General features: G+C 41.7%; 1 protein-coding gene across 1 annotated transcript; it reads right to left on the reverse strand.

The window, feature by feature from the left end:
- Positions 1-1757: 1757 nt before the first annotated feature.
- On the reverse strand, positions 1758-20031 carry fam20a (FAM20A golgi associated secretory pathway pseudokinase). Its single transcript, XM_049563719.1, has 11 exons — positions 18502-20031; positions 14844-15037; positions 14538-14588; positions 11932-12010; positions 11551-11643; positions 8763-8878; positions 6539-6719; positions 4455-4564; positions 4281-4362; positions 4138-4197; positions 1758-2551 (listed from the first exon to the last, which is right to left on the reverse strand). Exons 1-11 carry the CDS (start codon positions 18870-18872, stop codon positions 2281-2283), a joined length of 1608 nt encoding a protein of 535 aa, XP_049419676.1. The 5' UTR covers positions 18873-20031; the 3' UTR covers positions 1758-2280.
- Between the last annotated feature and the right edge of the window lie 2731 nt (positions 20032-22762).

Consider the following 22762-nt stretch of genomic DNA (forward strand, 5'->3'; position numbering starts at 1 on the left):
CAGCTTCACTGTGGCATCATAATTTTCTGCAAAAGCACTTTTTGGCCGTTATTTAACGCCATAACTCAGGAACAGAAGGGGAGACATTTGGTTGGATTCTGAATCTGAGACAGTAATCTTAGGTGCCCACTGTGAAACTGTGGTGGTTGTATAGCTCTTCTGTGCTGGGGGGAAGACACGTGTGAAGCATCTGTGTTTTATAGAAGAAAATACACTTAATACCTTTTAAATAAAGTCTTCACTACACAATATTATGAGTCTGGACAGATGCGGATGTAAACTGCAACTTGACTGGTTGGTTGAGGCATTCAAGGCGATAATTCTAGTTTGTGTTAGTTCAAAAAGAGTGTCAGCAGAAAACTGCATTTTAAAATATGCTGTTGCTGGTGTTAATGGGGATCCTAATAAAATAAGAAGAAAAAAGAGAGGAGAAAAAAAAGAAAATGAATCTATCATTGTTTATTGGTGCCTTTTGTGTTCAATTTTTTCTAGTAAATATTGTAAATAATTTATTTTATTTTTTTTATTTAACATGCCTTTTTTTGTATATAAGAATTACACTGAAAGCAGTGGAAATGCAGAACTGAGGACACTTTAATATTCGTTCCTTATTTTGTGCAGCCCCATTTAGGATGCTTCTAATGGACCCCCAGTTATGTAATTACCTCCTGTTACTGTAACTTTAAATGATGTGAAATTAGTTTCAAGACAATCTCACTAAAACTGGACACAGAGTGTGTAACAGGCTCTGAAAACAGCTGTAACATGATATCTGTCCACCAGGGGGAGACAGGTCACTGCCCTGAGTGCGGAGAACCCTTATGATAATGAGTATTTATTCCTGTACTGCAACCTCTATAAAAAGTGTAAAATATTTTAATCTACACCCACATTATAGATGTTTACCTTTCCCTCATCCCTCCTCTGTAAAGTCTCATTATTTTTAAACATGCCTTTTCTGGTTAATAATCATTCAGTTTTTCCTCTAAGAGGATTTTTACGACTGTAGACATCTTAGGTCATTTTTCCGTGCTGTGATATTTTCAAATAATGAGCAAAAGTTTTAAACTTAATTATTAAAAATTGTACTTGGCTCTGGGAGAGCACACCAACATGTGCCGCTTTAAAATTGTTGCTATTTAGTTATTTGGAAAATTTCAGCGTGTTCCTTCATTTCCTAATCTGCCATTCTTCATTTTCGACAGGCATTTTTTAAAAGTTTATTCCTGCTGCTGGGTTTCAGTGAAGATAAACTGTGGTATGAAGGTATTCGCCAGCAGTGTAGTGCACATTGTGGGATCTTGCCTCTTATCAGCCTCCCTGCTTGTGTTGTCAGGCTGATGTCTGACTTGATTTGGCATCATTCCCCCAGCTCTGAAGTCTCTTTAAAATAGTTGTGGTTATTCGTCTTACTTTACATCAGACAAAGACCTGGAATGTTTCAAGTTTGTCAGATAGGAACAAAGAAAATAACAAAGGCCAAAACTCCAGCTTGTTCACAGGAAAACACAGTCACAGAATAATAAAAGGAAAACGTTGGCGTTATTATGATATAACACACATCAGTTGCTTTAGGTTTGTCGTTCCTCTGTCTCAACCCGCTTTAGTTGACAGCTCTGTGGTGAAGCTGTTTAAACACTGAGGGATTTACAAGTCTGGAAAACGGGGTGGAGGAAACTACATGGCTGTTTTAAGAGGTGGTACTTTTTTCACACACATGCATCCAAAAACACACTGACACTACCATTACTTGCAGGTGGTAGTTTCTCTTCAAAATAGTTTTATTTTATAATTATAACATCACATCACAAAATTCACGAGCATTAATTTGGTAAACAACTGATCCAGTGCATCACAGCTTTCTCCTATGAATATTTACTGTATTGCTGATTTTGATGTGTCTGACGATGTAGCTTCATGTATCAAAGAAGTCTTACTGCTTTTTGATGTTTAAAATTTCTCTGAAAATGTTTAACTTAAGAGTATCAATTCCAAATCTAATTGATGGATGAAAAGTTGTCATAAAAGGGAATTTATGACCATGAAAGGAACAAAACCAAATAAAAAGGATCCCTCTGTGATAGGAATTTAAGGCCTGCAGTGATTCACGTCCTGAACCTCCACAGTAAGATTCCTTCCTCTCTGACAAGCTCTCAAGATTTCACAGCATCTTCCATTTATGGCTTGTTCCTGAAAAAACCATCTGAGCCAACCGCGCTTCATTGTGAAGTCATCTATGGTGAAAAGAGCAGCAATGGAGAGCAGCGACGACATCCTGGGTTACCTGACCTTTTCCGTCTCTGTGGCGGTCTGAGGTTTCGCTGTGGATTTGATAAAGTCCTTGGTGATCACCTCGTCCTCACCCAGCCTCCGGACGCAACGCTGGACCGTTTTTAGGACCTTCTGTAACCTGCGGTCCAGGGCTAAGAGGTGGGGCTCCGTTAGGATCGGCTGTAAAGGGTCACCTTTCAAGGACTCCCTCATCACATCGCTGAGTCTGAACTCTGGTCGGGCGAGCAGCTGGAGCCGCAGCAGTGTGGAGCGCTTTATCCTAGAGAAGGAGGATGAGAAATTCATTTTCCTGCCTAAACTTGTTTGCTTCTTTAAAAATGACACAAGGTCTCTTTTTGTTTATAAATTTCAGGTTGCATTTTAAGTGTATATACACAGCTGTATGCAACATTCAGGGTCTGAGCTGAGGTTGCCTGCAAACAGCTCTCAACATGGAGGTGGTTGAGGGAGTCCTTAGCATTGTCCGCGGTTCACTTCAATCTGTGGCTTATTGCTGCATGCCGTCCCTTCTCTCTGTTCCCCCTCTCCTATCTTCAGCTGCTCTATCCAATAAAGGCAAAAAAGCCCCAAAAATAATTTTAGGATAAAAAAAATGGAAGTGGCTGAGCCAGGGCCCCAGGAACGCTACTCAGCCTTGCTGCCAATTTTTCCCAGTGGCCACTCGCAGTATTGCAGCAAAAAAAATTTTCCTGCAGTCCAGAACACCTTGAACTGCTTAAAAGGTCAGCTACGACTCTTTCTATTATGAATTTTTGATCCATGGAGGGTTTTTTTAAATCATAAAACTTGAATCTAGCTGAGAAAAGTAATTAAAAAATCAGTGACATCATCACAATGTAGAGTGTGCGAGCTGAACGGGAACTCTCAGGAGATACACTACTGCGCATATTCAACGGGGAAGTTAGCACAGAAGCTAGAAACTTTTTTGGCATGTACATCAGGCAAGCAACTCAATTGGAATGAACAGGCACCATCTTTGGGTCCGGTATCTATGGGCTGAGCTGGGTGCCTGCAGCAAACGGTGCTAACAGCGCCTACAGTGCTAACAGTGCCTACAGTGCTAACAATGAGCAATGTAGGGTTACCCAAAGTGGACACTCTGCTTCTGCAACAGTTATCAGCGGGAACTACCATATTAACACAGTGCAGAACTGCAGCAATTAGCTAGCCAGTGCAACACTAGTCTCGCTCACCAGGCCTTTCTCAAGAAAAGAAAGGTCTGGCTGGGCCGATTCTCACTTTGAGATTCGAGAAAAAAAATGCCCCGGCTGCTTGTACTTCTTTCAACCAATCACAATCGTTCTGGGCGGTGCCACAGCAACGGTGAGCTTGCAAAAATATTGCCGGGGGGAAACAGGTTTTGGTGTAACACGCCCACAAAAATATCGTCTACAGGACGCGAACCATGGCAGAAAAATGGCTACATCCCCACAAGATCAAACACCGCAAAAGTTAGTAAAGGACGTGTTGAAAACGGTTGAAAACTGCTACACAACCGGAGGTGGTAGGGCGGGACTTCAGCGGGTGGCTCATTCCGCCCAATGAGAGGCTGATCTCTGCAGCGGAATTCCGCCCACTCAGACTAGTGCAACACACACAGGGACTCACGTTCACCAACACACGCATGGCCAGACAACACCACAACAAAAAACAGACAAGCGCAGATTACAACACATGATGGGAGCATGACTTCATTCTCTGCTCAGGACGCCTTTACTCCACTATATCTTCACATGGGAAATAGCTGTTTGTTGCTATATTAATAACCAGAATGTCACATACAGAACCTTAAAACCCTTCAAATGTCCAAAGAAACAAACAAGCACTTTATAATATGTCACTTACATGCAGCACTGAGTTAGTGGAGCCAGGATGGACATCTCATCTTGAGAGTGCCTCCCAAACCTGAGCACAAGATGCAATAAGGGAATGAAACCACAAGGCCTAATTTCACTGTAATTTAATGCTCTGTGTTATTTGTGTCTCACCCTCTGGCATTGTCCAAGTGGAGTAGAAATCCTTCGTCTCCAAATTTAGTAAAAATCTCGTAGTGGTGTCTGTCCATGTTGCCTGTAACACAGAGACAAACACTTTATAGAAAGAACGACCGTAAAAGCTGTAGTGCTTGTGTGAATAGTAGACGATGAAGTGATGTGACATACTTATGAGGAAGTCGAAGATGGACATGTCTATGATGTTGAGGAGCCGGTTGCCTGAGTTATAGGGATACAGCTGCTTTACGGTGTCACAGTAGAAAGGATTCACTTCCCACCTTTAAAAAACAGACATAAATAACATCATTCAAAAGTTCTGATCCAGGACCTGTTTACTACATTTTGACCACACCTTTGAAACAATGCGAGAAAACAACATTTTAAAGCTACCCTTCCGTTAACTTAGATTTTGAGGCATTATTATAATGATATAATGATGAATCCCACTCTGTAGATTTATGGAACAAAACAGGAAGAGGCGGCTGGATGACTAGTGAATGGTCTAGTAAAGAAAGAAAGGGTCAAATTAAACAAAGCACTCTTTCATCTCTTTTACCCTTAAATGGAAAATCCTTTGACCAAAGAGATAAACATCTGATTTGATTCAGCAACAACAGAATTTATGGGCAATCTGGTCTTTTATTGTATTTTGAAAATACTGAAATTTACAATCTGACTGGAGGCCACCAACTGACTCAACCGCAGCTGGATCATAGTCAGCGTCAGTGAAAGACTGTAAATTTCCACCATGTTTAACCTTTAACTAAACCATATGGTGAACATATTTTCAACAATACCCTTGCCACATATACACTGAACAAAATACGAAAGGAATAGTTTTGTTTTTGTTTTTATTTTTTATGAGCTGAAATTAAAGATCTAAGACTTTTTTCTTTGCACACAAAGGGGTTATTCAGCACCATTACAACACAGGTGTGTCTTGGGATGGTCACAGTAAAGGTCACTATGAAATGTTCGGTTTGATCACACAACACAGTGCCACAGATGTCCCAAGGTTTGAGGAGGTGTACCATTGTTATGCTGACTGTAGGAATGTCCACCAAAGCTGTTGTCCCTGAATTGAATCATTTCACTACTATAAGCTATCTCCAGTGTTGCTTCCATGAATTTGGCGGTACAACCAACCAGCCTCACAACAGCCGGCCACATGTAACCACAACAGCTCAGGACCTTCACATCCAGTGCACTTACTTACTAAGTTGGATGTACTGCCAAGAATTTGGATGGACTGCTAAGAATTTCGCAGTACATCCAACTAGTTGAATGAGAAATAATCTACATGTCTAGAGAGATGATGGCCGATTGGATGTACTGACAAATTCACGGCAGTAAAATTACTATTCTGTTAACAGGCATCAGCAATGGCGAATATTCCTGCAATCAGCATACCAATGGCATTGGCATGAATTTCGCAGTTTAACCAATCAGCCTCACCACCACAGGTCACGTGTAATCACATCAGCTCAGGACCTTCGCATCCAGTGTTTTCATTTGCAAGATCGTCTGAGACCCGCCACTCTAACAGCTGATGCTATGACTGGTTTGCACAACCGCAGACTTTTTTCACAAATTGTCATAAATTATCTCAGGGAAGCCCATCTTAGTGACTACTCTCACATGATTATGCAGGTAAAGCAGCTAGATGTGGAGGCCCTAGGCTGGCTCACTAGACCAGTTGGATGTACCCGCCAAGAATTTGGCAGTACATCCAACTGATCTGATGAGAAATTATCTCCATGTGGTCTTTGAATGTGAGGCTGGTTGGATGTACTGCCAAATTCATGGAAAGGGCCTATGGTAGTAAAATGACCATTCAATTGACGGCTAATGGCAATGGTGGACATTCGTGCAGTCAGCACGCCAATAGTACTCTCTCTCAAGGCTTTGTGTTGTGAGATAAAGCTGCACACTTCTGAGTGGCCCTTTATTGTGACCATCCCAAGGCACACCTGTGTAGTAATGATGCTGTTTAATCAGCATCGTCATGCCACAGCTATCAGGTGGATAGATAACACAGATTTACACATATTTGTGAACAATCTAAGAGAAATAAGTCTTTTGTACGCATATAAAAAGTCTTAGACCTCTTATTTGAATGTATTTTAACATAAACAAAAGTATTGCTTTTATATTTTTGTCCCATGCATTTATATTATAGGAGGTCAAATGCAAGTATTTTCCTATGAAATAAAATGTTAATCCTCTTGAGTGCACAGAGATTGGGGTCTTACTCTTCTCGTCCAGTGAAGGTGTAGGAGCGTATCCAGGGGTTGGGGATGGAGATGCGGGGAGCAATGCTGAGGCCGGGCAGGTAGGCAGACAGCGAGCCCTCCAGCAGGTCGGGGCCCCCGCACACTGCGTACTCCGTTTTACACACGTAGAGACACTTGGCAAAGAAACATGTGTTGTTTGCTGTTGGGAAGCAGAGAGAAATGGCGGAATGCAAAATGAGTTTCGTGTTCACATACAATTACATGCTGTTTGATCAGCTCTGCCTTTCCCGCCAACTGTGTGCTGTGCCATTAACAAGAGCAACATCAAACTGAACTAAAATAACTCACAGCCTTAGTTTTACACAGATTTGTCTTGTTTGCAAAGTTATATGTACATACTGCAGACACTGAAGTGTTATTAAAATTACATATAGAATAAACTGGTCACATTGCTGCTGAACATGGTCATAATACTATTTCATCCGTTTAAAATAAAATGAGAAAGTGTGCTGTGAATTACACATATATTTGTCCATTTAAATGATAATTTTGCAAGTCAACAAGGTCACAGTTTGTTGTATTACCACTGAGTTTTGTGTGAAACCACTCAGTGAACTATATCTCTCATTCTGCACAATGTATGTCACCAACTCCAACATGGTCGTTACCTTGGCTCACATGTAACATTGTCTTATGTGATGAGTTTTATCCAGTGACTCCTGTCTTTTTGTCAGCTGGGAAGCAAAAGAACGATTACAACACATTGCTCATGTGAGTACACCTAGGAAAGTCTTGACATCACTCACGCGACTTATGGAGGGTGTAGTCTCTCTAATTATGTATTTTCACGGTCTTATATTTTAAAAGTTGTACAAGAAACTGCGACTTCCTTGACTTGCAAAATTAGCTTTTAAACTGACAATCATATGTGCAATTCATGGCACAACCAACTACAGCGCAATTTTTTCTCCCAAAATAGGGTCCCATGGTGGTCCAACAGAAGGAGAAGGAGTTCCCCTTTCTATTTGTGCTCTTGCTGAGAGTTAGATGGGAAGATTGATATCATTCTCACAGAGGAGAGTGGTATCAATCTCCTCAGCCAAGTCTTGGCAAAAAAAAGTGAAGTGTATTCCTAAATATTAAGAAATTCCTTTAAAGGTTAAGTATGTACAATTTAGGGGGATACATTGGCAGAAATGATATTGTATTCATAACTGTTTTCATTAGAGTATATTCACCAGAAACTAAGAATCATTGTTGTTACCTTAGAGTGAGCAGTTTCTATATATTTGCACATCTACATCTGCCATAGAGTTCACCATGTTGTTCTATGAGACTGTCCTCTTCCAAAATACATCCACAAAGGGCATTTTTACACACAGAAATTACAACCCATATTTTATCATTATGGGAGCAAAGGAAAACAGGGAGGGGGGTCAAACAAACACTGGACTTTCATACCTTATTATCAATTTTAAGCCAAACCATGATGCTTATTCTAAACCTAACAAAAGAGTTTTGTTGCCTAAACCTAACCCTATAATTTTGGTGTAACTCCATCTGTTTCCTAACATTACCCATGTGTTTAACACTACGACAATTAACGGTCATATAAGCTGTTCTGTCGTTTATAAGTTAGGCACACTCATTTAGGAAAAGCTCCAATGGATCACACTCAGATGTATGATTTATGTGGTGGTGTGGTTAGGGGCACAGACTGTATAAAAAAAGATGGACGTCACAACAGCTCCCCTAAAGTCAAAGCCAAAGCATCTTGATTGCTCCCTGGTGGCTGGCTGCCGTGCAGGACATACACCCAACCCACTCCATGTGAGTGGATGAGACATGGGCCAAAAAGATTAAAGTACCCTTAAAATAAAGTAGTTCTTATCATGCTACTGTATGTTCAAGTGTTAGTTTTTCTGATAAGTTTGGTTTTAATTAGTTATTTGATGCTGCTGCTTGCTATTGGTTGGACAGGTGTATGGGGAGGAACTTGAGAGATGGACCCTGGCTCCAAATGAAGTTACCAGCCTAAGATTTTAGCAGCCTTATCCGATAGTTTGGCTTCATTTTTGTACAGTGGGGACAAGTGGAGATGCGTTGTCCATCTTTATACACAGTCTATGTTTTGGTTCTACAGTAGTCCAGAGCTGGCAAACCAAACATGGGCTCTAGACTGTCGTTTTTGCATTGGCCAACATAGCTCTCCTACATGCTTGAAACACAGCTGGTTCTTTACCTGGTGAGGTGAAGAAGACAGCTCGTAGGTCTTCATTGTGGGTGACTTGGAGGACTTCTCCTGTGACGTTCACCAGCCTGCCAGCCACCGGAGGGACTCTCCGGAAGTCCAGGATCCTGAAAAATAAGTTGATAAGAGTCAGAGGAAAACTCCAGTAGGAACTGCTTCTTGGGTGAGGAATACTTCAAAGTTCACACAGTTCATGCTTACATAAATTTAATGTAAGTGTAATGTGAACCCTGTCAGGATGATGGTATCGTTATCTCTGTCTCCTCACCTCATTTCACAGGAACCCGCGGTTTATTTTCACTGATTCTTATCAATGAATGTTTCCCACTGACAGTCTCCACGCTGTATAATTTGGCTGGCTGTGTTCATACACATCATCAAGAGCTTATACCTCCCCAAGGACCCTATTTCAGTCATGTCTCACAAACAGTAATCAAACAACTATCAGTGTGTGTGTGAAGCTGAATGGCTGTTTCTCAGCTCGTCGGCATTCCCCAACTGCTGATTGCTCGCGATGATGATAAGGATTTGGCAGCCACCGCAGACACAACAGAGAGAAACAACACACTGCCACAGATTAAAAACACACCGCCTTAAATTAAAAATAGGAGAGAGCAGACAAATGATCCGTCTGTTTGTGTTTACTAACAGAAACTGTTACTGATTCTAACATTTTAAGGACTAATATATCTTTATAATATGAGCAGATAAACAGAGTAATAATAATTATAGAGACTGTTGAGTTGTTGACGTGGCGTTTCTGTTGTTTTCTGTCTGGTGTGGTGAAGCGGCGACTTATCATTGTGTGTGGCTTCTTAATAATACTGTCTCGCTCAGATGACTATGTTTCAGAGTGAATCACTTCACCTCAGCTGATGTGCAATTACACAGGGATGTGTGTGTGTGTTCTGGTGTTTGCCCATAGCCTGTGGTTTCTACTGATCAGCTAGTTTGGAAATCCTGGGTGGGGAAAACATGTTGCAATCTTTCGCATGGGGTTGGTGGTTTATTTGTTGGCAGCAGGAGACGTAGTTTTCATTTATATGTATTTGTTGGATACCAGTTAGGATTTCTAGGATTTTTTGAAATGATTGTATTTATTTCTGTTTATCAGTGGTATGTTACAATAGGAATGTTTTCTCTGCTTATTCAAAGTTCCTCTCCTGGCAGTGATTAAACCCTTAAGAACGTATCTCTGTTAATCAGAATTACATGTTTGGAAAAGCCCTTCATGCTTTAAAATGGCTTATATGTACCTCTACACAATTGCCATATTTAGTATGCACCATAGACTGGAAGAAATAATGGACGTAGATACCGTGACACATCTCTGACATGAAGTGAAACTGAAACTTTACTTTAAAAATACCAATACGTTGCTACACTTGGCTTCGCCTCTGATACCTCTTTTTTGCCATAGTTTTATGGGAATGGTTCCTAAGGATTGTGATGTAACAAACCCTGGAAGTTAGAATCCGTGTTTTTGAAACTGTCATTCTGTAGGTACACTGCAGTTCCAAGGTGAAAATGCTCCGCCATGATGTTGACTGCTTTTTTCACTCATGATATGTCATGTAGAAAATAAAAAACACCATATGGACATGTTGACAAGACATGCTAACATGCTCGCGATGACAATGCTGAGGCAAAGCAGGTGTCATGTTTATCATGTTGGCCATCTTAGTTCAGCTTGTTAGAATGCTGACCTTTTGTCAACACGCAACTTGTGTCTTAGGTCACTCAAAACAAACCTTTTTTAAAACTCCTCTCCAGAGTGAAGAATGTCAGGAACTCTATTTCCAGTGCTGATGTGAAGACAGGTAAAACTTTTTGACTTGAAATGTCAGAGTGTGCAGCGTTATCTCCTTTGTGAGGCATCACAAAGGAGGTGATATTTTGTGCAAAGGCGGACATTGTCAAAACTAGTGCTGGTTCTAACCTTGCTTTTAACATGTTTACATGTAAATGTACAGTTACTTTTCAGCTATATTGAGAAAGAGAGGCTTCAGAATGTACTATGGAGGTCACTGCCACATAATAGCCTTCTTTTCAGGCATCTGATTGGCCAACATCTTCTTCTTCGTCTTTGCATGGCTCTAGGGTTATGGTAATATCGCTGACTGTGGATGTGACATGGTCTTGACAGCGCTTCAGTTGTGTTTTGTTGTTTTCATTTGGGAATTTCTGTGAGAACAAAGTGTTGTGTGGACTTGGCCTAAAAGTCTTTAGGATTCATCTTCTGAGGACAATGAATGTCAGTACAAATTGCAATGCCAATCCATCCAGTATTTCCTGAGATGTTTCAGTCTGGATCAAGGTGGTGGACCATCCCTACAGCAATGGCACTAGTATGACATCAGAACTTTGATATATGATAATTGAGCATTATATGTGTTTCTCAACTGCTCATAATTTAAAATATAGGCATGTCACACCGCTGTTCAGTAATTTAACAGCACTGGAAGCCACTAATAACTCATTTTTACTTACCTTTTTACTTCCTGCTTTTAGTTGCCCATTTGCATCACGTATTGTGCTTTTAAAATAAAGAGCCCTGACAAAAACATTTGTTGCACTTCAGTATGCACCAGAGCCATAACTGGAGCCAATAAAATGACAGATGTGCAACAAAAAATAAAATTGCCCCCAAGCAGTTACCACTGCTGCATAAATTCACTGAGAGACCACTTAAAATACACAGAGTGTGTCAGAGACGGCAGTAAAACAGGAAAAACAATGAAGTGATGATGAGCGTTACAAGAGGAGAGGAGGGCTGTACCTGTCCAGGTGAAAGGCAGCAATCTCTGCGTTGTGTCTCTGGAAGTCAACGAAGTAGAAGAAGTTCTCTGGCGTCTCCTGGTCCCTCTGCTGCCTGACACACACACACACGCACACACAGTTAAGACGAACACAGTGATTAAGCTGTCAGCTGCAATAGTCAGCAGTATATAATCAACACCACAAATACTGTTATTTTAACACATACTAGATCATTTAGCCTGACGTGAGTTAACATGATGTGAGATATTATACTGTAATATAATGTTTAAGTGTTTAAAATGTATTGCAGAATGCAGAATGCTCCACCTATTGGTCACTGTAGTCCACTGATGGTGTTTGATATGGACCAGGAACTCTATAATGTGGATTCAGTCCTCACCTCATTGGTTTGAACATGGCTTTAGCAAAGTTTTGCATCTTCAGAGCCAGTTTCAGGTGATGTCCGCTGGGCTTCACAACTAGAACAGAGAGACGGAAAGACAAAGAAAGGTTTCGTTTACATAATGTAGAAATTAGACTGTTAGCTCGACAAAGGTAAACACTTAGTCAGTATTTGGTTTTTATCTTATTGCCCCGGAGGCCAGATCAAACTGGAACACTTTCTTGATCTGCCAGTTCCCTGTGATAAAGTAATTGGGGGTTGGTCACACAGCTTGCGCTCTGCTCTCTCAGCAACATGCATTCCTGTCTGTCTTGCTGTCTGGCTGTATATTATGTCACAGCAGTAGCCCAGACTAACCACACACACGCCTTCCCCCTGCTGCGCTCAGTCAGACCCTAGGGTATTAATAGTTAACAATCAATCAAGGTTTACAATCAGTACTTCTGGAAATGAGTAAAAAGGGGACCAAAACTGGCATATGCAGCCTTTCAGGCCGATGAACACTGTCGCTCTTCGGTTATGCTGGAATAATGAGAAAGTCTTTTGAGGTTAAATTTAAACTGACGGGACGGATTGTTTTGTTGCATTTCTTCTTGGCAGTGAATGATGTTTGTGTGGTCAGCCACTTCACTGCTGGTGAGGCAGAGACAGGACAGAAAGCAGAATATAAAAAAATATGTGCAAGTCTGAAAGTTTGGAAAAGTTTGGAGCTCTTTTTGCTAATAAAATTTGATTTAGTGTTCATATTTTGACATGAAAAACTATACCACATTCTGGTGTTTTTCATCCTGGACTCTGTTTTCCTATGTTTTTGTGTCTACGTGACTAATGGAGACAACATTTTTTAGAATTGGTCCAGTATTGAGAGAGAGCAGGGAAACAAGCTGCTACGTAACCATTAAAAGGACTAGTTTTTGCCCCCGACATGCTCAGATTGTTACCGTGGTGTTTAAGATAACCCTAAGCTACCATTTCTATACTACAACACAACAAACTCATCCTGGCACTATCCAGCTCTCATTAATGTCTTCACCATTGTCATCCTGCAACAAGTCACCTCTTGTGAGACTTCTGAACGAGACTTGGTCACAATAACAAACAGACCAGTGAAAGGTAAAGAAAAATGTTTCTCCGTAGGGTCCTTTCCATAATGTTGTCAGACGCTTATAATAACAATCTCAGCCTGTCACTGGCAAAAACAAGCACTTTTAGTTCACGTAAATTGACAATGCGAACATGCCTTGAGTGGTTAAATTGCAGCCTGTTTTGCTGCTGCCTGCGCTCTCTCATTACTGGACCACTTTCAAAAGGGGGGCTGCCCGTTGTTCCGACGGCTCGAAATTCCGAAGCCCTGTTAGTCTTAAAAATGCCTCATTGGACTGAAAGCCCATTACGCCGACAGCCCGTTATCCCAAAAACAAATGGCCATTGCTCTGAAGTTCCATATCTCTGAAAATACACACTCCCTACAGTTAGACAACACAAAATGCTTGCATCGTACATTTCTGCTGACCATGGACACATTTGCTGACAACACTGCTGTTAACGTTTGGTTATGTCTTGGCAGAAAAAACACTTCATTATGTTTTGGAAAAGATCATGTTTTGGCTTGTAACACCCACGTTTGGTGGCACGAAAGTCACTGGAAAAGCAGGGTCTGGTCCGTGAAATACACACGGATTCATTGGCTCAAACGGCTGGCTGGAAAACACCACCAAGGGTCAATAAAAACACCCATGATTGATGGCTCAAACACCACTAGGTAACTGAAACTAACTGACTTTTGGGCAATGGACATTTGTTTTTGGGATAATGGGCTGTTGGAGAAATGGGCTTTCGGTCCAGTGGGACATTTTTTGAAATAATGGGGCTTTGGAATTTTGGGCCATTGGAACAATGGCATGGCACCGTTCTAAAACATTTTTTTCCATCCGTCACAAAAACATGGGAAAATGGGGTCCAGGTTCAAAAACACTAAAGTTTCCATTTAACCCATCCATTTGTATCTGTTATATAAAAGCTTTATTATTTATACTTAGCCAACAGCTAGCTTCACACTCTTCCATCCACCATATCTGCTTTTTTTTCTTACAATAACATCCACTAAAAGCAGCTTTGTCAGTAACTTTTTCAATTATACATCCATACATTTGCAGCTTTGGCTTGCGTGCTGCTCAGAGGTACAGTATGAGATGACAGCGTAGGTGGCGGCTGGTGTGTAGGTTGATGCCTGGAAACACTGGCTTCCCTCAGTGTATGCAGACATCAAACATTTAATTAAGAGTTCTGCCTTTGAACACAAACGCACGCCTGCTTTTTTTTGTTTGCCCCAGAGCAAGTGTCTTACACAGACAGACGAATCTGGATTTTGATGCCAAACCAACACAAAATCCTTCACTATCACAAAGGCAGCAGTGTGTCTCTGACGGTACCGCCAAGCACAGAGAGAAACAAAATGAGAGGAACAAAGAGGCTAGTCAGAAGTTGAGCATTCACGCCGTTACACGCTGTACATAAAACTACAGAGCTACACAACATCACATGCAAGAGAAAGAAAGAAACCCAAACAGATAAAAAAAAAAAAAAAGCCTCATTGATCATACCTTGGGAACAATCGCATGCTCCTTTTAGGGCCTTCTCATCCTGAGTGTAATCTGTGAGAGATAAAGGTTTGTTAGCTCATAATTTAGCACACATTGATCTCATTAAAGGTAATAAATACAGCAATTTTATGTCAACACTTCATCAGCACAAAGATATGGACACAGCCAGAAAGTCTGCATCTCTAACCGCTTTGACTTTATGGCACAAAAACGAAGTGAAACCAAATGGTGGCTACATGTCACATCAATCACGCCAATCACAGTTAATTTTACACTGACATACTGATCCATCCATCCATCTCTCACCTGCGCTGATGACCGTCATGCCTTGCATGTCCTTGAGCAGTTGTGGGATGGCAGGGTCATCTCGGGAGTACAAAGCATAGCGGTTTATTCCCAGGTGGAACTTCATCCAGCTGGCATCGGGGTCGAAGGTCACTTCATGCTCAGTCACAGTGATGTTGGACACAGCCGCCGCTTCGCTGTATAGTTTCATATGTCTGTGGAGTAAGAACAGAGATTAACCGTGGGAAATGACCACAAGTGATATAAAAACTTTATTAAAAGAGTTAGTGATATGTTTTATATGGGTTTTTTTTCACAAGTTAAAAGTAGAAATACTGCAGTCTGAAAATATTCCATTACAAGTGAGAGTCCTGAATTCAAAATGCTACTTAGTAAAACTACAAATGTGTTACTGTACCAGCAAAATGCACCAAAGTATCAAAATAAAAGTACTCATTATGCAGAATGGCTCTTTTCACAGTGTGTTTTATCACCTTTTAAAGTGGAAATTGATCACTTTTTTCTTCAGTTTATCTTTATGCAGTCAATGTTTATGGTACAATTTAATGGCAATAGAATAATGACACTATCGGTGTTTAGACTGGTTCCTTATAAGCCTTACTTTTACTATGAAATTCTATCTGCCACCTGGTACCAACTCACCAAACATGAAGGCTTGATTTATGGCACAAAGGAAGTGTGTCAACTACTGCAGAGCCAAAACAGGAACAGCTTTTGTTTTCCTTGGTAGCTATCTCCAGTTACCAAAGAGTATCATTGGGTGAGGTTACATGATGGCTTCTCATTAGTTAAATAAATCTGAATGAAATCATCCAGAATTAAAGTCTTTCCAAGTAGTTTACATGGGAAATATTCATTCCGAATGAGGGTTTACACGGGAGATCAGTTTAATCGCCTTTATTCGGGTCCACGCAAGGTTTGGGGCAGGGAAGGTTTCTGATTGGATAGGGGGCGGGGCGGATGTTACATGTTTACGTTTACCGGAAGAAAACACTGTAGTCCTCGTTCCAGATAACAAGATGCTTGACGACGCCGTTCTTAGTGCCTTTTTCGGGCTTGTTTTGCTTATATCCTTGAAACAGCAGTACGACAACAACCTTGTTCTGCTAATGCTTCGTCTGTTGAGGAGGAGAAGGGAGGTAGAAGGTTGAAGAAGGGAGATAGAAGACCGTGCTGTGACGAGTGGAAACCGGTTAGTGCAGCGAGTCGCGCGTGTTATATACGTCATCGCGCCAGAAGGGCAAGGAAACGAGCATGTGCAGAAAGACCGGAATGAACTTAAAGAGGAATGAGTGTATATAAATGCGAGAAATTCTTTCATTCAGAATTAGAAACAGAATATTCCAGCCCCTTACATCGGAATGAATTTTCAATCGCATTGGCCATTTTCATTCCAAATTAGGTGTTTACAAGATCACTTTTAATACGAATGAACTTTCATCGCGAATGAAAAGGGAATTAAACTGTCGCACTCATTGTAAGTTCTTTGCAGTTACTATCCCCAGTAGTGGAAATGGCACCTGGTGGAACAACCAAAGTAACTGTGGAAAATCAGTCTACTAACTTTTGTATTATTTATAAATTCCTTTATTCCACTGAACTTGGCTCATCTATTTATGTGTCTACTTGTTACTGTATGTTATAGTATGTGTGGAAGGCAAGCTGTTCAGACAAATTGCCCCTAATGGGATTATAAAGTTGTCTGAATCTGAATCTGAAACTCTAACCAGCAAAAGAAAAAGAGCCTCGTTGCTGGGCTTTGAGGAAAACGGAAAGCGATCCGGTTGTCTTTGCGACAGCGGTGCCAACAATATCACTTAGAAATGCAAGAGGGGAAAAGATGAAAAGTTGTCTAAAGTTGCACTTTATTTAAATGGTGTAGTTTGTCAATGTGGAGCCAATTTCAGATACTTAGTGCTGGAAAAAAGTACAGTGTTTACCTCTGAAATGTAATAGAGTAGAGGCATAAAGTAGCATAAAATGGAAAGTATGTTTAAATTGTTCTTAAGTACAGTACTTGAGTAAATATACGCCTTTCCAGCATGGTTTTATCAAACATTTCCTTGCTGCAGAGGGGTTGTGAAAACCGTGTTACATGAGGCAGGCGACTGAATAAGACCAGGGCTCTTGCTGTGCTCTTGCAAAACCTGGATTGCCAAGTGTCTTAAAAAAAACATTCACTGCTTGCCAATAGTTTCTTACAACATTTTCTAAAGGCTGTATTTTATTTTGGAAAGCCCACAGATCTGGAGCAATGCTTGGTGCCAGAAATCCAAGGCAAAGTGCATTCAACAGGTTTTCTTAGCAGCAGGTCTCACAAGAATGTGTTTGAAAATGAAAGAGGATACGATGTACCACACGGAGATACGATTAATAGCACACCCTGTTTTATAACTGCTTTTATTTGCTTGTTTTTCCCCCCATAGCCCAATCTCGCATCCACATATAGAGTTTTATTAGTTTGTCTTATGGGCTCTCTGTCGTTTTTAACAGCAGTTGTAACAACCCTCTGAATTTCCACAGCCTCCTCTCCTCGCTGCTATACTTAAATCCTGAGCAACAATAATCTGAGACCAAAACAAATAAGTCTGTGGTGAGAGCCGCACCACATTGCCAGGAGCCGACCGCACTGAATGGGACGGTCATCTCCCAACCCAAACAGACTCCAGCACGGGCTGCATGAAGTGCAGAGATGATAGAGCGATGGGCTATAAATATGAGCCATCAGTCACCCGGTCGGCTTAAGTGACAGATCAGGGTAATCAGGACAAAGGACAAGTGCGGACCACAGAGTTTGGAGGAAGTAGAGAACATTCTAACGGTCATTTCCTGCAGTGTTTGCCAATAAGAACAAACACACACAAACACACACAAACAGGTCAACGGGTCAGTTTGTTTTAAACCTGTTTCCTTCTTCAACATACAAATAAAACCGTTTTTCAGAGCCATCATAAAGCTCTCCTAGGTGTGTTTGTTGCAGTGTTGAGATGCTGTTGCAAGATTTAGCAAGTCTTAAACAAGCCTTTGGGCTATCCATTGTTTGTGTGCACATTTGTAAAAGGCAGCAAGGAGAGAGAGAGGAGATCCTTGCTCATATTTCTTCTTATTTTCCACTATGAGAGCCCAAAATCTGTATCTCTGGAGGGAGTGCACTGTGTCGGGAGAGACAGACAGCCTCACAAGCCAAGACGGCAACGGCTCCCACAGATTAAGATGAGCTTTAGCAGTTTTAAATCCGTGTTTACCTTAAAGAGAGCGTTCCAGATGCGAGCTCTCAGAGTGACATGTTTGCGAGGTTTTTTCTGCCACCGTCACACTCGACATTAGACTTTTGTGACGCACAGAATTGTCTACACATCCGGCTGTCTGTCTGTGGGTGTACATCCGTTATCATCAACAAATGCATAAGTGTGTTTATGCGCGTGGATGTGTGTTTGTGTGCGTCTGCGTAGGGTTTGGCCGTGGTGTCAGTGACCCTGCCCCGTGACCACAGTCAAGCCCCAGCGCGCCCTCTCACAGCCAAAATGAGCATGCTCCTCTTTCACAATAAAGTTGAGCAACACAATCCATGTTTAGATGATTGTCAGCTGTTACAAAATCATTTGCTCTGGGAATGTGTAAATGTGATTTTTAAAATCTAAAAACACCTGAAACTCACCTTTCCCAGCGTGACACCTTCTTTCTGTAGTACTCCATCAGCTGCTCCGCTTGCAGCAGCCTCTCCTCCGGCCCCATCGCCGGAGTCTGGATGTTGTACAGAGGGTGAGCGAACAGCCTCCCCAGCTTTGAGCCTCCATCAGTAGGCTCAGATGTGGTACCATCCAGGGGTGGCGCAGAAGTCCAGTTGGAGAGCTGCGGGGTGGCGAGACCCCCGTGTCTGGGAAGGGTGAGGTTGTCAGAACCACATGGGCAGAAGTGATCTGATCTTTGCCCCACGCTCCGCAGCTTTGGCAGGAGGATGAAGTAGAGGTCAGCAGAGAAGATGGCTGTGAGGGTCACGGCCAGGAAGAGACGGTCTCTCCTCATCATTGTAACAGAGAGAGGGGAAAATGTAGAAAGAAATCCCTGACTATGTGCTGCTCCAGAGAGTGCGAGGCATCACTTGTAGGCTGCCTCCAGTCTCCCACACAGTCAGCCAAGGCAGAGGCGAGAGGTAAGCAGTCAGAGGTTGGTCCAAGGCTGTCTCTTTCTCTTTCCTATCTGTGTGTTTCAGTCTGTTCCTTCCAGCCTCACTTCTTCTTCTTCTCCTCCTCCTCCTCCTCCTCCCTTGGCAGCGACTGAAGAAAGAGCCGAGCTGAGAGCAAGCATGTGTTTGCAACAGTCACTGACAGTTTGGCTGCTTCCAGGGAACCTGCTGCTCTTAGGACGAGAGCGAGAGTGTGTGTGTGTGTAAGAGAGAGAGCGGAGAGGGAGTGTGTGCGCTGAGGCTGTGTATCTGCAGGTATGTACACAAACATCAAATTACAGGTTAGTGGGCTGAGAGAGAGTGCAACAAGGGTGCAGAAAACACACACATGCTCTGAAGCAGAAGCCCCTGGGAGTAGGGAGGGGTGGAGACAGTGTATTTCTTCTTGTCACAGCAGATCTGAATGAAACAACATCCAGCTTGCGTGTCCACTCTGATGCAATGTGTGTGTGTGTACAACTGCAGGTCCAAGTCCACATTTCATTCATGTGTGTGTATATAAGCTGGCTGCCTTCCACCCCAATTTTCTGGGAAGGTGGTGAGTGTGCAGGTGTAGCTTTACAGGTATAAAAGTGTCTTAAGTGTGTGTGAGCATGTGACTTGCCTTGACATCCGGCGAAGGTGTGAGGACAAGATTCCCTTCCCTCTGTCATCTTCCAGTCTCTTCATTATGTAAAGTGCACTTTCGCTCCTCCTTCATCACATCAAGTCTTCTCTCCTCCTCCCATCTCACGCTTCATGTCATCCCTGCTTCAATCTTTCATCATCCCCTTTGCTCCTCTGCCATCTTTTCTACCTCTCTCCTCTCTTCTCTTTCCCCTTCTCCTCCCTTTCTCTCGTCTTTTTCGCCACAGACCTCCAGTCTGCTTTGCTCCAGGCAGAAATTCCCAGCTGCACTTTCCTTCCTGCTGCAGTTTCCCACACATGAATCCCCTGCTTTTCTCCCTGTCACGCTGATCTACAGAGAGAAGCAAGTTCAGAAAGAGGCAGCGCTTGAGAAAAAAAACAAGTTCTTGCACAACTTCAAATGAGGAAACACGCAGGGAGAAATAACGCCTCCTCTCGTTCACAAGCCACCTTTTCTTTCCTCTCTCCCTCTCTGATTCCTGTGAAAACATACAGTGTGTAAATCACCATCGCTGCTCGTTGCCCGTTACAGCTCTAAAAGCCTTAAGCAGCTTTATACTGAAGCAATGAAGACCTCAAAGGGCAATTCCCTGCCTGCATCTGCGCTGTTGCTGCCGTGGAACATCTGTCGTCTGTTTATGTGTGTGTGTTGTTGTTGTTTTATGTGTGTGTGTGTCTAAGTCTGGCAAAATTACACGTGAGTGTCTAGGAGTTGTTCTCCAGGGTGTTTTATCCCCTCTGAAGAGAGAACAGGCTGAAAGAAGTCTTTGCTGATGTTGGAAATTAGTGAAAGGAATCTTTAACCTGCCATTTAGCCAGATCGTAAAAGAGCTTCTGTTTTGCTTCCGCACACACACACACACACACACACACACACACACACACACACACACAGGCTAAGTGAGTGAATGCCTCTTGTAAGGTTTTTCGAAGAACACAGCTACAAAAACAACAAAAAAAGAGACGCTTCTGTTGTTCTTTTGACCCAAATGCATGGTGTAAAAAATGTCTGCGTTCAGACCAGTGGAAGCCACATTTTTTACAGCTGAATAAGCTTTCCATTTTAACTTTCTGTCAGTTGTACGTGTTCTCTTGAAACTGTATTTCCAAACTGACTTTCATGGCAAAAAAATCCCTTTAACTAAAGGTCCCACTGTCTCACAGACAACAACCTGAAAAAATGTATGTTATTTGGCTTTTATTCCACTGCACATAAAAAAGGTAAAGATAAATACTTTTGTTTAGAAATGAAGTAACTTAATATCAAAGAATCTGTGCACATCAGTGGAGAGATGATACTTCTGTCAACACAACACATTTCAGCAACGCTATGTCTTACAGATGCCTGAGGAGGCAAAAGATGACTTGCCCTGGTTGTCCCAGCTGTGTCTGTTTGTATTTATCCCAGAGAAACAAACCCTGCCATCTCCCCGCTAAAACATCCAGACCGGTGCTTAAAATAACCCATTTTTTTTAGGGATGAGCGGGCAAGCACATGCAAAGAAGTTGCAAAATCGAATATGGGAAGAAAGCAAGCGAAAATAGGGCACAAAGTCCTGCGTCACCAATTTGTGCAATTCAGCAGACCTGTGATGATACAGGATGCAGGGCTGAGCTGAGATAAATGGGTGAGATGGCTCAGATGTCTGTCTGGATGTCTGTCTGTCTGGATGTCTGTCTGAACGACCCAGAAGTCTCAAATATCAGGAAATTTCATACTGCTGATAAAAAATACAACAGTAAGGGTACTGTGAAGCTGCTGTTTCACAATACAAAGGAAACACACATAGCTAAAATGTTTAAAGCAGTAGTTTGTTAAATACCCTTACTGAGTTAAACATAAAGACTGGAAACAAGGAAACAGCTAGCCTGTCTTTGTCTGAAATTAATGATATGTTCTGGACTATAGACTGTTTCATTGCTACTCTGTTGCTAGGGCAACAGCTTTGGTCCCTGTTTACTTCCTGTGAGCTACCAATCAAACTATAAAAGAAGAAAAGGTCATTTTATTTGGTGCCACTTCTATTGGAGTCAATAGGGCATGCATGGCAAATCACACTATAACATGTCACATGTTTGTTGTTTCATTCAATCATTCTATCAAATTTTTAAAAAATCATGTTATGTGATGTTTACTTACATTTTTTATGTAAATGTGTGTGTTCATTTTCCTTGTAATTGGTCTTTAAACAGATTATGGCTCTGTCCGTCAGCTGCATCTCAGCCCCTGTTGGGTCCAAGGTAGCTAACCTACCTCCTGTTAGCGAATATATGTATAATACATATCAATGGCTACCAAAATTTAAACTGTAAATGATATTAATTAATATTATTGTCAGCAAGTGGCGCTACTCGCAAAATTGTTATATATTCGGACCTTAATCACTTACTACTTGTTACGTTGTTTACAATGAACTAAGTTAGCATTTGCACTATGTTTAGCTAACGTTAGCCAGCGCTATCTCTGCTGAGTTACCCTGAGTAGCAAATGTTGCCTCTGAAGCTTAACCATTGTCATGACTTATATGTGTGCTAGCTAATTAATGTTAGATGACTTACATTAGTACGAATGTAAATTACTGAAGCAAACTGCTGTAGACTAAGGTCTAGACTAGTCCTAGTTAGGCCAATATTTACCTACCCTAACTGAGTCCAGCCAGAATAAACTGAGATGGTTATAATTACAGTCAGGTCAATTATAACATGTAGGACCTGCCTTGTTTGTTTATCTATCATGATATCATGTTTGCCATCTTGAGACAGATCTGTGACCTGTTTGAAGACCAGTAAGAAAACAAACACACACATTTAAAAAAAAAACGTCATTAACATTATATAATGTGTGTTTTGCAATCTGCTGGAAGGTCTTTCAGTTAAAGGTGAAACAACACAGATATGATGTGTGATAGTGTCATTTGTCGTGCCTGCCCCGTTGACTTCAATAGAACTGACACCAAGTCTGGCTCCTAGAACGCTGTCACTAACATCATGTCCTTTTCTTCCTTTATAGTTTCCTTGTCAGCTACTGCAAAAAGAAACACTTCAACAGGAAAAGGGACCCACTCAGAATGTTCATGTTGTCAAGACCAAATCATCGAGACGTCTT

This window comes from Epinephelus fuscoguttatus, linkage group LG20 (genome assembly GCF_011397635.1).
Source record: "Epinephelus fuscoguttatus linkage group LG20, E.fuscoguttatus.final_Chr_v1".
Classification (NCBI taxonomy): Eukaryota; Metazoa; Chordata; class Actinopteri; order Perciformes; family Serranidae; genus Epinephelus; species Epinephelus fuscoguttatus.